Raw genomic sequence first — 15,968 nt, 5'->3', positions numbered from 1 at the left:
ACTCCCTACTAACTCAGCTTTCAGACAAAAAAAACTAAATCTAAATCGGTTCATCCGTTCGGGTGCTACGATGCCACAGACAGACAGACACACAGACAGACAGACAAACAGACAGACAGACAGGCAGACACGTCAAATTTATAACACCCGTTTTTGCGTCGGGGGTTAAAAATTTACTATAAGGTCTTATCTTATCTTATCTTATCTTAAATCTGCGGGGGCCCTTACGGATACACTTCGACCCATCGGGATCTTTTGTGCAATTACCCCCTACGATCCTAAGATCCTTCAGCTATTCAGGAGCTTCTCGACCATCTCCACGTATCGGATGATGAGGCTCATGGGTAGCTCTCTGAAGTCCTTCGGTGCCAGGTAGCCTGCTCCAAAGTTCTTCATTCTTTGTCTGGCGAGGGCGTGACATTCACACATTAAATGTCTGACGGTCTCTTCCTCTTCGCCACACATGCGACAATCAGTGTTGTCGGCGTGTCCCATCTTGGCCAAAATTCCTTTGACCCCGTAATGGCCTGTGAACACCCCCGTTATAATTTGGAGTTGTCTTTTGCCTAGCTTCCCTAGCTTTTTGCTCCATCCAGAGTCTACCCTCTGCATAAAGAGCTTTGAATGCTTCAGACCAACCAGGGCATCCCACTCTTTTTGGTGACTAGCCTTTGTTTGGTCTTTCATAGCCATTCTGATGGTTCCTTGTGAAAGGCCCACATAAGGTTCCGGACCTATGAAGTTGTCTTCAGATCCGGCCTTGGCAAGTTCATCAGCGTTTTCATTGCCAATGAAGCCTTCGTGCCCCGGTATCCATACCAGTTGCACCTTGTTTTGCCTTCCAAGCTTGTTAAGAGCTTGGATGCCGTTTAATACCAGTCTAGAGGTAACTCTGGGCGATGTGAAGGCTTTGAGTGCCGCTTGACTGTCGCTGAGTATATAGATAGTCTTACCTTGGATTTGTCTAACTATATTCTCATGTACACAGGCAATTATTGCATATGTCTCGGCTTGGAAGACCGTGGCATAATTGCCCATGCTGATACTACCACTGTAGTCATTTGCATAGATGCCTGCGCCCGTACCAGATGCCATCTTGGACCCGTCTGTATACCAGATGATGGTGTTGTCATCAGGGGTGGGTGTCTCCAGCCCCTCCTTCCATTCGGCTCTAGTATGGACTTTGGTTTTGAAGTTTTTGTGGAAGATGAATTTCGGTTGCATTTTGTCGCAGCCCATACTCATCAGCCTTCCCATAGAATTGTTGTATTCCATGCTTGTGTGTTTAGTCTTCGGCATGCTATCGCTCCAGAGGCCTGTTAAAGCCAGCCGGTGTAGCGATTTCAGTGCCTCAGACTGTATCACTAGATGTAGCGGCGGGAGATCCAATAGTACCTCCAATGCTGCTGTTGGCGTCGTTCTGAACGCACCCGTTATAGCCATGCATGCTGTCCTTTGTACCTTCATGAGGACATCCTTGCATGTGCTCAGTAATGTCCTTGGCCACCAGGCCAGGCTTCCGTACAGGATTATAGGTCTCACCATCATGGTGTAGATCCACCTTAGTACCTTTGGGTTTAAACCCCATGTTTTGCCGTAAGCTGACCTACACATTCCAAACACTCTAAGTGCCTTGGCTGTGGTCAGTTCGACGTGTCTTTTCCAGTTCAGTTCTTTGTCTAGTGTTACCCCTAGATATTTCACTTCATTGGAAAGTTCAAGTACCCTTCCATAGAGCCTTAGTTGCTCCATGCCAGTAAGGGCCCTTTTCCTGGTAAACGGTACTACCACTGTTTTGCCTGGATTGATGGAGAGTTGTTGGTGGTTACACCACCTCTCCACTTGCCTCAGTGCTGTATTCATGATTTCTGACACCGTTCCCGGGAATTTCCCGTTTATGAGTATCACTAAATCATCTGCATAACCCACTGTATATACTGGGCCCTTATTTAGTTCTTCCAAAAGTGAGTTCACTACCAGGCTCCATAGAGTCGGAGAGAGAACCCCACCTTGTGGACAACCTTTTGTTGCTGTGGCTAGTAATTCTTCCCCCATGAGGGAGGACTTAATTAGCCGGCTGTTCAACATATTACCTATCCAGCGGCAGATGGTAGGTTCTATGCCATGTTTGAGTGCAGCATTATTGATTGCACCATATGTGGTGCGATCAAAGGCACCTTCGACATCCAGAAATGCAGCAAGACATAGTTCTTTGTTTTCTATGGCCTGCTCCGCTCTAGTTGTCACCAGGTGTAGTGCTGTCTCCGTGGACTTGCCCGGCTGGTATGCACATTGCAAGCGGTGTAGTGGATGTCTCTTGAGCGGACCATCCCTGATGTGTCTGTCCACCAGTTTCTCCAAAGTTTTAAGGAGAAATGATGATAGACTTATGGGCCTATATGATTTGGCTTCTGTGTAATCCTCTTTGCCTGGTTTGGGCAAGTATGTTACCTTTACTAACCTCCATGCACGTGGTACATGTCCGAAGGCAATACACGCTTTGTACAGTCTACTCAAGTGGGGTATAAGTACGTTAGCGCCTTCTCGTAGTAGTATGGGGTAGATTCCATCTGGCCCCGGGGCTTTATATGGCTGAAATGTCGATAATGCCCATTGTATTTTGTTGTGGTCTACTACCTTTTTCGACGTGTCCCAATTATGCCTGGTCGTGCGAGTGCACTGTTCCGTAACACTAATTGGTTCATCGTCTGGTACACTCTGATTTATTATCGAGCCTGGAAAGTGTGTGGCACACATCACCTTGAGGGTCTCTAGCCCCGTTTCAGTCATTCCACCATCACTCCTTCTAATAGAGGTGAGTGGGACTGACTTCGTTGTGGCTAGTGCCTTCGTGAGTCTCATGCCTTCCGGAATGGAACCGATTTGATCGCAGTGGTTTTTCCACGCTTTCCTTTTCGCTTTTCTCACTGCCTTGCTATACTCTGTGAGTTTTCGCGCGTAGAGCTCAAAATCATTACTTCTTTTGGCATCGTTAAAGACAGCCCTAGTTTCTTTCCTGAGTTTTGCTATCTCCGGATTCCACCAGGGTACCTTCTTCGCCAGGATTTTCTTTTCCGGGCAGTTATTTGTCCAAGCCGTGTGGACGGCTTGCCCTATTTTGTCAGCTTCAAGTTCTATGTCAATAATAGAGTTTAGCTTACCATTGGGGTTTCCCAGGTCCGCCTTAAGGTCATCCTTGAACGATAACCAGTTGGTATTCCTGGGATTCCGTTTTAGTATAACTTCTACTTTGATCTTAGTGGTATACCTAAAGCATATATATCTATGGTCCGATAAAGAAATCTCCCCAGAGACATGCCATGAACTAACTTTATTACTTGCGTTGTTGGACGCTAGCGTTATATCAATGACCTCACCTCGCCTAGCATTGACGAATGTCGGCTCATTGCCTTTATTCAAGAGTTGTAGTGAAGAGCTTACCAGGAATTCCAGTACCTTCTCTCCTCTTCTGTTGACATCCGAGCTTCCCCAGATGACGTGGTGTGCATTCGCATCGCAGCCGATGATCAGGTCAGTGTTCGCCCGGCTGCCGTAGTCGACGAGATCCCGCAGTTGTGTGGTGATGGGATCCGCCGCCTCGTAAGGAAGGTAGGCTGATGAGATGACTAGTGCCTTACCCCCCTTTATTCTGGATCTTGACCGTGGTCAGATCCCTGGAACAGAAAGCATTTAGAAGCATAGCATCAATGCCGGTTTTAACATAAATACATGTCCTCATATTACTTTCGGAGCAGATATACAGTATCGTCCCGCCAGTACCATTCAAGCCTCTTATCTCTCCCTTGTAAATATATGGTTCCTGAATAAGGGCAATGTCGAACTTGTCGCTTTTTAGCTGCCTGGCCAGAAGGGCAGTGGCGGCCTTATTGTGTTGTAAATTTATTTGTACACACCCTAGCCCCTCCATTACGGCGGTTAGTGTTTGGTGGTGCTGAGATCAGCGGCCACCTCCTGGACCGTGTTGTCGCAGGACATGGGCGAAGTGGTGCCCTCCAGGTAGAGTTCTTCCAGACCGCGCAGGTCCTCCGAGCCCGCCATCGACGAGATCGGTGACGACTCTCGGGCCCAGCGCAGCCCAGCGAGACTCTCCCCGACTAGCACCACTTCCCCCGCCTCCGACCGGTCCCCAGCCACCTCCGCAGGAGCGCCAGGCGGCGCGTCCCGCTCCGGGGCCTCCCCGTCGCCGCCCCCGCGGCGCCCGCAGCCTTGTCGGCCGCCGAGTCCCCCTCCCCCCGTCCGTACCGGGCTCCACCCCAGCCTCTTCATGCTCACGCTCCTTCCCCGTCTCCAGGAGCTTGAAGTGGCTGGTGTCGAGCCCCGAGTGCAGAACGTAGCCGGCCTCCCTGATGACGTCAGCTGACACCTGGTCCATCAGGACGATGCGCCTGGTGTTCAGCTCCGACATCACGGTGTCGACCACCTTCCACTCGTCGGTGCGGAGTTTGGGGTTGCGCCTCTGCATCACCCGCAGAGCCAGCGCCACGTCCTGACTGCCATCAATCGCCGTACGCCAGGCCATCTTGACCGGTTTCGGCAGATCTTTGGCAGCCACGACTTCAGGCGCCGCCCGCCGATCTCTCCTCTTCCGATCACCGAGCGGAGCCATCCCACTGCGTCGCTTCCTCCGCAGGTGATGTGAAGCGCACCCCCGTGACAGCACCTAACGTGATGTCGGGCATAGGATCGGCCGCCTCGTCTAACGCCACGAGCAGGACGCTCACTATGGCCGACCTATGCTCCAACAACACCTTCTCCTCTGGAAAGGTCACTGGGACGATGGCCATCTTCTCGCTCGCCGCTACCTCAGCGAACGTCCCCCCCACCCTTGTTCGCTTGTGGTCGCCAGCGAGCAGAGAAGAGTCGCCACTGGCCCCCAGTGACCTCTTAGTTGCCTGCCTCCCCGCCCCACTAGTGGAGGGTCCGGCCCCCTCTTGCGCGTCTCGGTTCGCCCGCGCCTTCGCACGCCTCTTCTGCCTCCTGGTTGGGGCTACTCCTCCACCCGACTGCGCATCCACACCCTGGGGTGCAGTAGCGTCGTCAATGGCGCCCGGAGCCGCCCCACCAGAATTTGGAAGCGGCACGTCCCTCCCGCAGTTGGCCGTTGCTCCGCGGCCCATCCCCCCAGCACCAGCGCTAGTCGGCTCCCCGAGGGGTGCTTGCTTTGCGCCCCCACTCTTCAACCCTAAGGGAAGAGACGGGTTGGTGCTGTTGGGATGGCCAGCTCCGCCGTGGCCCCTACGCTTGGCCCCCGTCCTAGCGGACGTCCACGTGTTGCCGCTGCCAACGCTCGTGGATCTGTCACAGACAGCCCCACTAATCGCTGGTGCAGCAACCTTTGCGCTATGCGCCTTCGCCTCATCCCGTACGGGTACGGCGTCCCCTCCCCCCGTCGTTACAGGTACTTTTGTATCCATAAAAAGACAATGAAAAATTTCAGCAAACTGGTTCCCCACCCACCACGGAGCCACACATTTGGAATGCATTGAAGCATTAGGGCTACCAAGTCTGCTATAGTAATCCAGGATGCGTTGTCTGTGAATCCGCACGGTGCCAAAACCCTGGTCAGCTCCTCAGCCGACGCAGTGAATCGTGCTCCGCCGATTACAGACCCCTACACCCCAGAGAACTAACCTTGTGGCCATCTGACTGGACACGGCAGCCGATTGATCCTAGCTGGCTAGACTAAGACCGCCCGTGTGAGATGAATATGGAGCCAAAGGAGCTTCGCCTAACAGGGATAACGACCGCAGACCCCTGCTTCGCCTAGACTCCCAGGATCTCCTTCTCCACCCGTACGGGTCCCCGCGCACGGCACAAACACGCGGGTGGCATTCTACCGCCTCCCATCCTTCTTTGTGGATGGGAAGCCCGCTGCGACATGCCACGTCATCGCCTACGGCTGATTATACGGGATACGGATCGTTGTTTGCCATCACCATCCCACCCCTACAGACTCGTCCTCATAAAGAAGTCAAGCCTACAGCGGCGTCATCATGATGGCAAACATTGCGACCCATCTGAGGGATATGGATAGGTTGGGATTACACTAAGGGTGTTTTACAATGGTTCACTCACTTGGCCCAGTTGGAGGTGCAGTCATCCGGATGACAACACCTACTTCCGGTCCTTGTGTCTGCTCCCTTGCAAAACTTGCCCTACGAAAGTTCAACTGGTTGTTTCCGTTCTTACCTGTTTCTACGGTAGAACCAGGCAGTTAACAGGCGGTAACCTCGGGAAGGAGCACAACCAGTTTTGCCTCGGGGATCTCTGCAACCTGTGCTACTCCCGAGACCATTCACCATGCCAGCTACCGGACAGGTATCTGACATAGAGACAGACCCAACGCAAGGAGCGACCGGTCGCAAATTATCACTTGCACATGGACCCGCCTCCGCCCTACTATAAGGTCAATACGGGTAAGTGTGTCATAAGGTAAAGTGTGTCTGGTCTTCACATTAGGCCTATTTAAACTAATGATCAGTGATTATGGAGAGTTCTTACGTTTACCACTGATTGTGAGTGGCAAGTAGCAAAAGTATGAACCCGCAAAAACACCTAGGACAATGAGTAAAAAGGCCAAATGTGAAGGCCAGACACACTTTTCCTTGCAACAGACTTACCCGTATTGACCTTACACATTTTTATTATTTACTCCCCGTGGATAGCAGCGGCGGTTCGTTAATCATACATTTATGTATCATGTATAAAATTAATTATCGACTAACAGTCATTAATATTAACTCATCTCTGTCACCATGGACCTTTAGTTAATGTAGCGCAAGAGCCACTGGGCTGGAAAATGCGCGGTCCAAGGTTCGGTGCCGGCCTTTCAAACTTCTGTTAATCTCGCGGCAATCCAATGTTGGACATGTATTTCCGTCGCAACTCAGGTGGCGGGAATAAACGGGCCAACAAACTTTTAAAAAGGTACGGTTTAGGTATCTATAAGTAATAATCATTTTCACCACACCATCTGCTGGTAAAGGCTCGTTATTCTTAGAAAACTGCTTCGCTATTCTTCTGTGGAATGAATTGTCGACAGCGGTATTTCCGGACCGATACGACCTCCAAACCTTCAAGAAAAGAGCGTACACCCATCTTAGAGGCCGGCAACGCACCTCCAACTCTTCTGGTGTTTCGGGTGTTCATGGGCAGCAGTGATTTCTTACCATCAGGCGACCTATCTGCTCGTTTGCCTCATATCCCATAAAAAAACGGATTGATAGCAAAATTGCATCTTATCCAGAAGTGCAAAGTTATTTCTTAAAAATTTTAACTTGGCTACAAATGACGATTTTAATCATTAATATTGAATTGATTTAAATTGTTGTTTTATACTTAGTATTTTATTCTTATTGGTCTGATAAAAAAAAAACCGGCCAAGTGCGAGTCGGACTCGCCCACCGAGGGTTCCGTACAAACTTTCTTTCAAACTACCTAGTAAAAATAATCTCATATTTTCATATAACTCTAATGACTTGACTAGAAGACAAAAGTATAGGCACTAATGAGTATTATAGTGTATAGCGCCATCTCCCGGTCAATTTGCTAACTAATTTGCGCGACCTGGTTTTTCAGGGATAATTCTTTATAATGTTAACCGATTTAAACAGTTTATCTCGTATTAATTTGAAGTACGATATACATCCGCAAGGGTGGGTAAATTGAAAGTAAAAATCTGAAAAGTTTTTTGTGAATTAAAAAAAAGTATTCAAAATACAAACACGATTATATTTTTCCTGTAATATATAGCATAAAAACAATGTTTACTAAAATTTTCATAATTTTTCGTTGGTAAACTTCGGAGATAAGGGGGGGGAACGGTATTTTTTTTACATTTTCCTTCAAAATTATTTTTTTTTTCCACAACAAAAAAAATTATAAAAAATAGCTTATTTACGTTCAATTTGAGCTCTTTCCAACGATACCCCACTTGACCTAGTAACTTGAAATTTACAGTTTGCCCCCCTTTCATTTTGGCCATTTTCTACAATTAAAATTAATATATTAAAAAAAAAATACTTTCTATTTGTAGAGGTTTACAATGTTCACAACTATTCCAAGTTTCAAGTTCATTAGTAGTTCTCGAGATATTTAGGAATGTGACAGACGGACAGACAGACGGACAGAGTCGCACCATAAGGGTTCCTGTTGTACCTTTTTGGTACGGAACCCTAATGACAAAAGGAATCTAAGGCGTGAGTTTCAAGGCATGAAGGTCAAATAAGTATTACCGTCCGTGAAACACAATAATTTTCACGACCAACATTAGGAAAATTGTTACTAACTGTAAAGCCTCAAACTACATCAAATCCATAATTTTAATAATCATTTTATGATTCAAAATCATCACTTACATGAGTCATTTGCGCGTTCAAAAAAGAAGTGTACACACTGAGAGAAAATACAACCAGTTTTCATGTTCGTTCAACAAGTTTTTTAGTTAAAATAGCGCCTACGTGCTCTTTGGTTCAAACAACAAGCTACTTGTCATTTGAATCGGCAATATATTTGAATCAACAAGTCGATTTTATAAAAACAACCTGACACATATTGTTTTAAACATACGTTTGGCTGATTCAAACGGATAAACCGCAACAAGTCGAACTTGTTAAATTCACAATGCAAATTTCTCTCAGTGCAGCTTTCTGAACTTCTAGAAATCTGTACGCTCTTTTTTTGAAGAAATCCATACTGTAGACTCTCGAGAAATACTCGAGAGGGACTCATTCTACAGCCACTAAATACCAATATAAGTAGTAAGGTATTATTCAAATTTCAAAGAAATCGGCTCGTGCTATTTAAGTAATCAGAATAACACTGAGGGTTCCGGATTGAAACATGATTCCTGAATAGCTGAAGAGGTCGCTGCGCATGAAAAGTCGTAGTTTTTTTCAATTACTACTTTTGTAAGTTCTTTCTGCTTTTGCTATTGAGCGTCCCAATGAGCCTGCCCTGATTGAAAACGAGCAAGATGCGACTTTGTTAATGAATATTTAGGTATCTATACTTTTAAAAAAAATTAAAATGCAAAAGTCTGATCTGAGCTCCCACTGTAAATGTATTTTATTTTATCATATTAATGTACCCAGAACCCGTTTTAAAGTACTTAGAGACATTTTATAGAAATACATTTTTCATATCCAGAATCCGTAATTCTACGCTGCGCTCCAAAACAGGCATTACTGATGTTGGAGTTAAGACCGCCAAGCTGAAATGGGACTGGGCCGGCCATGTCTGTCGCATGCATCCACAGAGGTGGGCAAAAATTGCCACGGTCTGGGTGCAGCAAGACGGGCGAGGATCTGGCAGACCTAGGCGGAGATGGCGGGATGACCTGGACGCATATCTTAGCGACTGGCCGGAGATTGCTCAAGACCGTGACGGATGGAGATCCATGGGGGAGGCCTTTGCCCAGCAGTGGGACACCATGTAGGCTATTAATATAACATTTTTCATATAAGTTAAGAAGCGCTGGTAGCCTAGCGGCAAGTGCGTGCGACTTTCGTTCCGGAGGTCTTTCGGCCGGAATGAGTTTTGCGGAACTTATGTGCGAAATGTCATTTGATATTTGCCAGTCGCTTATCGGTGAAGGAAAACATCGTGAGGAAACCGGACTAATTCCAATAAGGCCTGGTTACCCTTCGGGTTGGAAGGTCAGATGGCAGTCGCTTTCGTAAAACTAGTGCCTATTCCAAATCTTGGGATTAGTTGTCACAGTGGACCCCAGGCTCCCATGAGCCGCGGCAAATCCCGGGATAACGCAAGGAGGATGATGACATTTTTCATATAAGTTCCGTCTTCATTGTGAAATAAAATCACTTTGTATTTCGTACACTAAATGTCTAAAATATTCTGAGGCAGTAAATATTCCACATTTTTCTATTCACTTGAAGCGATTGCTCAATTCTGAACACATTTCAAATAGTTCCGATACCTAAGCTTCTTATTACTATTGCAAGAAGATCGTATTTCCTTGAAATTATAATGGTATTTTCGGATCATCTCCCGGCCTAGCCAATCGACAATCGTTGACGCTAGTCGCCGATCCTTTTTTTATACTACGTCGGTGGTAAACAAGCATACGGTCCTCCTAAGACCGCCTGCAACTCAAGGAGTGTCACATGCGCGTTGCCAACCCATTAGAAGCTTGTGCACTCCCTTTTGCTGTGTTAATTACACGGCAAAAAGAGTGTACAAGTTCCAAGGAGGGTCCGGGTTGCCGACGACTCAAAAGACAATAGACGGAACCAATTAGTTCCGTAGGTCCTCACGTCAATCAGCACACCGCACCCTCGTTGAGCTCTGGCAGCCTTACTCACCGGCAGGAACACAACTCTATGAGTATGGTCTAGTGCTATTTGGCGGCGGTCTTCTGTAAGGCGGAGGTACTTCCCCAGTTGGGCTCTGCTCTAGATTCGAGCGAGATGAACCGCCGTGCTGTGCCCTACCACACAAAGCGGACGTAATAAGGCAGTCTGGCTCTGCCACACCAATGGGGAAGAGCGATAGAGATAGCTAGCTACGATTATGATATTATCGTGAGCATTTGTGCATTTGGCTATGTACCCTAGACTTTGGAATGCATAAATTCAGCGGGATTTCAAATTGAAAATCGATCTTAGCTGTTTGCAAGTTGCTTTTCACTGCAAATGCCAGTGGAAGCGGCTTATGCATAGTTTGGTATTATTTTTGTTTAAGATGGTGTTTGAGAAGTTTGATTAGTGTAAAAAATAAGTTTGCGAAGTGCTTTTGGAGTGTGGAAGAATGGTGGAAGAAAAACGTAACGCCGTGATTTGCGTGGACAAATTATGGTCGCGCGACGGTGAGGCGACGCGACGAAATCAAAACTTTGATCTTTGGAAGTGTCTTGGCGACGTCGATGAACTATCGATGACAGGCGATGCGATGCGACGGCGTCACAGATATAAAAATGCGAGAAAGAACATTAATGATATCGCACCTTCCTATAAATGAAATATAATAATTCATCTAATGTTTAATTTGTTTAGTTTTTGTATGTCCTTGTATTTATTTTTTTTGTGAGTCATGTTTTGTATTTTGTAGTTTCACAGTGCCTTGGAGTAAACTGTAATTCTGTGTTACTTTTTGATTAAATAAATAAATAATAATATTATTTGCTTCTTGCAAACTAACCTGAGTTTGTAATTCTAATTCTATTTTAGGCACCTTTTAAAAATATGAAAATAGATGTAAAAAAGTTAAGTACGGTACAAGAAATTTCATTATTCCCTTGGGAGAACGATTTTTCTATAACTCACGCTCCGCCTGCGTACAATAGCACATTAAAACTGCGGGTGTGATGAAAAATATTTTTCTTCCTTTCTCTCTTTATAAGATAAACCATGCATCCCATTCCATCATTTCATTTAAGCTATGTTAGTTATGCAGCAATTACTTGATGTGTTTATATTTATTGTTGCAGATATTAGGAGGCAGCACACACAGACACGGGCACGATATCTCAACAGAGGACCCGGACCTTGGAGAACATGATAACTCCACACACCATGGCAAGGTAAGCGACAGCAGTATATCAGAGTATTCAGAGTAATGTTTAAGGGTGCTTTCAAGAAAAACGTCAAAATAATGTAAAATTGATAGTTTTAGTCGGTGAAAAACTACACTTTCCGTTATCTATTATATATATTTTAATTAAGTTTCAATTAGAGCATCTTATTGTCTTGATTCATATCAGACTAGATTTTTAAAAACTAACTCACTAAATTAATTATGATATTTTCTCTGATGCATGTTTAGGGAAACCCGCGTATAGAGCTGAATTAGTCGATATTATTTGTAAAATTTGGACAATTTTGAATACTGAAACTGGTAAATTTATAAAATGTATATCCTGTACTACAATCATCTCAGACTACATTTTTATTATAAGGTATTGAAAAATAGTAAACGAGGCTAAGACGAATTCAATTTTTTTCAGAAATTACCTAAAATTAAGTGACAATTTCATTGAAAATCTACATCACATCGAAGTTATTTTCGTACTAAATTAATCTACAACGTTTACTAAAATTGCCTGCCTTAGTGATTATAAATTACTATTATATATTTTTGGCAATTTTTTGAAAACGAGCCTTCACCGTCACAATTATTATCACTTCTGGACATTTTCTCATACTTTGTTAGACCAAGTAGAAAAAGTCTTATAATATGTTATATTATATATTTGTAAACTACTCGCAAACCCCTTTTTAGATACCACACACGGTATGATTAAGCGCTCGGTTGCGATTTCACTATTTTTCACATGAAAGCCCTCTTCAATTTAATTTTATAATTTAAATCAAATGTAATTTTATAATTTTAATTTTATTTTATTTATTGCTGACATTTCTGACATTTTTATATATTGACTTATAATTATAATATATTTATTTGAATTTTAAGTAGCCTAGGACTATATGTAATTCTAATTTAATCTGTGAGTTTTTATGATTTTATCTTTTAAAATGATATAATATAAACAGGAAAAAAAATGTCAGTATTGTCGCAAGTATAATTTTAATTTTTGAAACTACTGGTAAATTATGTATTTTTTATTTTGAACTGTGATTTATTTGTTTTTAATTGTACTGTTATTTTAATTGGACCATAATTATGTTGTCTGCAATAAACGGATTTATTATTATTAATGTCAGATCAATGTAAACAGTACCGTAGCTCAGAACTGGAGATCACGGTTAGTTAAAACCAAATTTTATAATACCATACTCCTAAAACGTCGCAATGCCAAAACAGATTGGTCTCATAATGTCTCAATCTTGAAATGACTTAAACCTACTTCTCAAATTACCGTATTCTCAAAATGTCTAAAAGTCAAATTAACATAAAACCAAAACTTCACTTTCTCGAAATGCCTAAAATGCAGTATTCATGAAAACTATATTTTTACAGTTTTTCATAAATAGTTAGCATTCATTAACTAAATAGGTACTAAAGTTAATAATAAAACACAGTATTTAAAAATATTTTAAGCGGGTTACTCACGTATTAAGTCGATATAGCGTTCGACATGTTTCGGCTCAATTTCGAGAGCCTTTCTCAAGAGTAGCGACACCCCGCCTTTACATGTCGAGAGCGCGACGCATACTGCGGGCGCTTGCTCGGTGCGCGCGGCTGCTGAGGACAGGCGCAGGGGGGGTCGGCGGCGCGGGCGACGTCACCGTGGCGAGATCGGAGCTACCCACTATGTTACTTTTGTCAAAAGCAGGATTGCACACAACACTTATTACGTCACTTGTTAAGGGTGCGTTTACACTGGGGACCGACGTAGTGCCTAGAACTGTTTTCCAACTCGGTGGCACAGACCAACCACTGTCACGATTGAAATTAGGATGACGACTAATTTCTATAGCTTCCCGTATTTTCCGCTGAACGAAGAACTTTTCTCGCGCCAGTACGGTTACCCTATCAAATCTTACATAGTGCGTCGTGTCCGAATCCAATACGTGTTCTGTCACCGCAGAGCTGTGGGTGTCCCGGCCCTTCATACTACGTATAGTGGGTAGCTCCGATCTCGCCACGGTGACGTCGCCCGCGCCGCCGACCCCCCCTGCGCCTGTCCTCAGCAGCCGCGCGCACCGAGCAAGCGCCCGCAGTATGCGTCGCGCTCTCGACATGTAAAGGCGGGGTGTCGCTACTCTTGAGAAAGGCTCTCGAAATTGAGCCGAAACATGTCGAACGCTATATCGACTTAATACGTGAGTAACCCGCTTAAAATATTTTTAAATATGTATGAGTCTCACGGGAGTTTTATAGTTAAAATAAAACACAGTGCAAGAAATATAATGCGCTCTTCGAGTTGTAGGCGTCCACAGGTTACGGTGACCGCTTTCCATCAGGCGGACCCTATGCTTGTTTGCCACCGACGTAGTATAAAAAAAAACATGATTTAAATTTAGATTTAGATTTGTAATTTAGGGTTTTAAATATTCTGTGCACAGCCCTGTAATTGTCAAGTAAAAAAGTACAGGAGTAAAAAAAATTAATAAAAAATCTATACATTTTATAATCAGAGTGATACTTCGATTTACTTCGACCAAAAATTTCTGACACAACAAACATACAATGCGATAAAAAACCATAACTGCCTGATATTAATTAGTTTAATTTCATCCATTCAAATACTACGGACTAAATTTCGAAATAAATACGGACATTCGAAATTTCGAACACAACTATGTCATTAAGACACTGAAATCCACCGAATATTCTGGCCATTTTGATTAAATAATAAATGCCGGGGCATTTCCGAATTCGCTCACGGTTCAATAATAGATACGATTATTCTAAATTCAAAGTGTGAATTTCAAACTAGCCGGTCTGTGGCCTATTTCACAAGTGACAATAGGGATGATGACTACATAAAAAAATGGCATTCTGTTTAGTCCGTCAGTTAGATCGTCCAAAAATACTAATCACATATTTTTCGCTTTTTCTAATTAATGAAAAAATAAAAACATATAGAGCATCAAAATTCCGGAGTGGGGCTTGTGACGTCACTTCTAAGTAACAATTGTAGCTAGGCGTGACGTCACGCGAAACTTTAACGCACTGTACCGTCGTAGTTTTTCGTTTACGAGAAAAAAGAAAAAATACGTGTCTAAAATTCTTTGACAATCTAACTGACGGACTAATTATAGTATTTTTAGTCGTCTCGCCTATTGTCGCCCGACAATTAGCCGACAATTACCCGACACTTACCCGACACTTTGTTCATTGCCTTTTCAACGAGGAAATATTGACGCTGAGTTACAATTTTACTCATCAAACCAGAAATAGACACAGAATGAGGAGACACACTTAAAGGTTATGACAGATGGCGCCACCTTATTAGTCCATTGAACAGATAAAGAATTTATTACGTAAGAGCGAGATGATGGTTTCTGCAATAAACGTTTTTTTATTCTATTCTATGATATTTTACTCTCTCTCTCTCTCTCTCTCTCTCTCTCTCTCTCTCACTTATGAATGACATGCCTAGGCACTTGCACAGGCGCCGCCTGGCGGGATAAAATGTCAGTGTGCCTCCTCATTGTCAGTGTCAAGAGTCTTTGGTGTCAAGAGAAAATGGTGAAATAGACCACTAACTGAAGTGACAATCGTTGACGCCACATGGCAATCAAAACGCAGTCTGTCTCTATCACGCCACAGAATCAGCCACGATACGAAGCATAAGCAATTGTAACGATGGTTAGGCATTCAGTTCAGAAATTCACCGAATTCTAATCAAAGATTTGATTCGCGAAGATAAACTTTAAGTTGTAGATGATAGAGTTGTGAAAAACTGCGCTTGACAAATTGAAGTTGAGAACCCTGGGGGTTGGAATTTACATATGGCACTGTGTCAGTTGTTTCGTTTGTTAGCGAGGCGCGAGTCATGAGAGGAGGCGGATTATAATGTATTCTAATATTCGTTTAGATTCCACATTGCGCGCAAGTTACTGCTGCTTATTAGGACTAGGCTTTATCAAAAAAGACCCCAGCAACATTTATTGTTATTAAATGACAGAGTTAAAGTGCAATCTTGTTTTTCTTGTTCAAAAATCAAATATTTCAAAGAGCCCCCGAGTCTCTATAAAAGTCACAAGTCTCTATCTGAACAATCCTGCGACTTAAATGAAACAGTTTTAATAACGAAGCAAACTCTTAATCGCCGTCGCTTATCCTTTAGACAAGACCCTAGCTTAGTGCAAACGTATGTAATATGTATGCGATTATAAGTTCTCGCGCCGCAGCTCATTCTAACCATTACCTTGTGTCGCTTGAGTCTTAATCGCCGTCGCTCGTCCTTCGGACCACACCCTAGCTTAGTGCAAACGTATGCACGCGATTATAAATTCTCGCACCGCATCTCGTTCTAACCGTTACCTTGTTTCGCAAATACAGGGCTTGTGGGGATTTTT

General features: G+C 43.9%; 1 protein-coding gene across 1 annotated transcript in view; it reads left to right on the top strand.

The window, feature by feature from the left end:
• The window catches only part of LOC125239451 (protein madd-4), a 699,588-nt gene that overhangs the window by 519,275 nt on the left and 164,345 nt on the right, over positions 1-15,968 (top strand). Inside the window, exon 4 of the mRNA XM_048147057.1 lies at positions 11,468-11,560. Within this exon, the coding sequence (XP_048003014.1) occupies positions 11,468-11,560 (93 nt within the window). The remainder of the gene's footprint in view (positions 1-11,467; positions 11,561-15,968) is intronic.

The sequence above is a fragment of the Leguminivora glycinivorella genome, chromosome 2 (genome assembly GCF_023078275.1).
Source record: "Leguminivora glycinivorella isolate SPB_JAAS2020 chromosome 2, LegGlyc_1.1, whole genome shotgun sequence".
In the NCBI taxonomy this organism is placed as follows: Eukaryota; Metazoa; Arthropoda; class Insecta; order Lepidoptera; family Tortricidae; genus Leguminivora; species Leguminivora glycinivorella.
The sequence above is the reverse complement of the archived record's forward strand: the minus strand, read 5'-3'. Positions and strand labels throughout refer to the sequence as shown.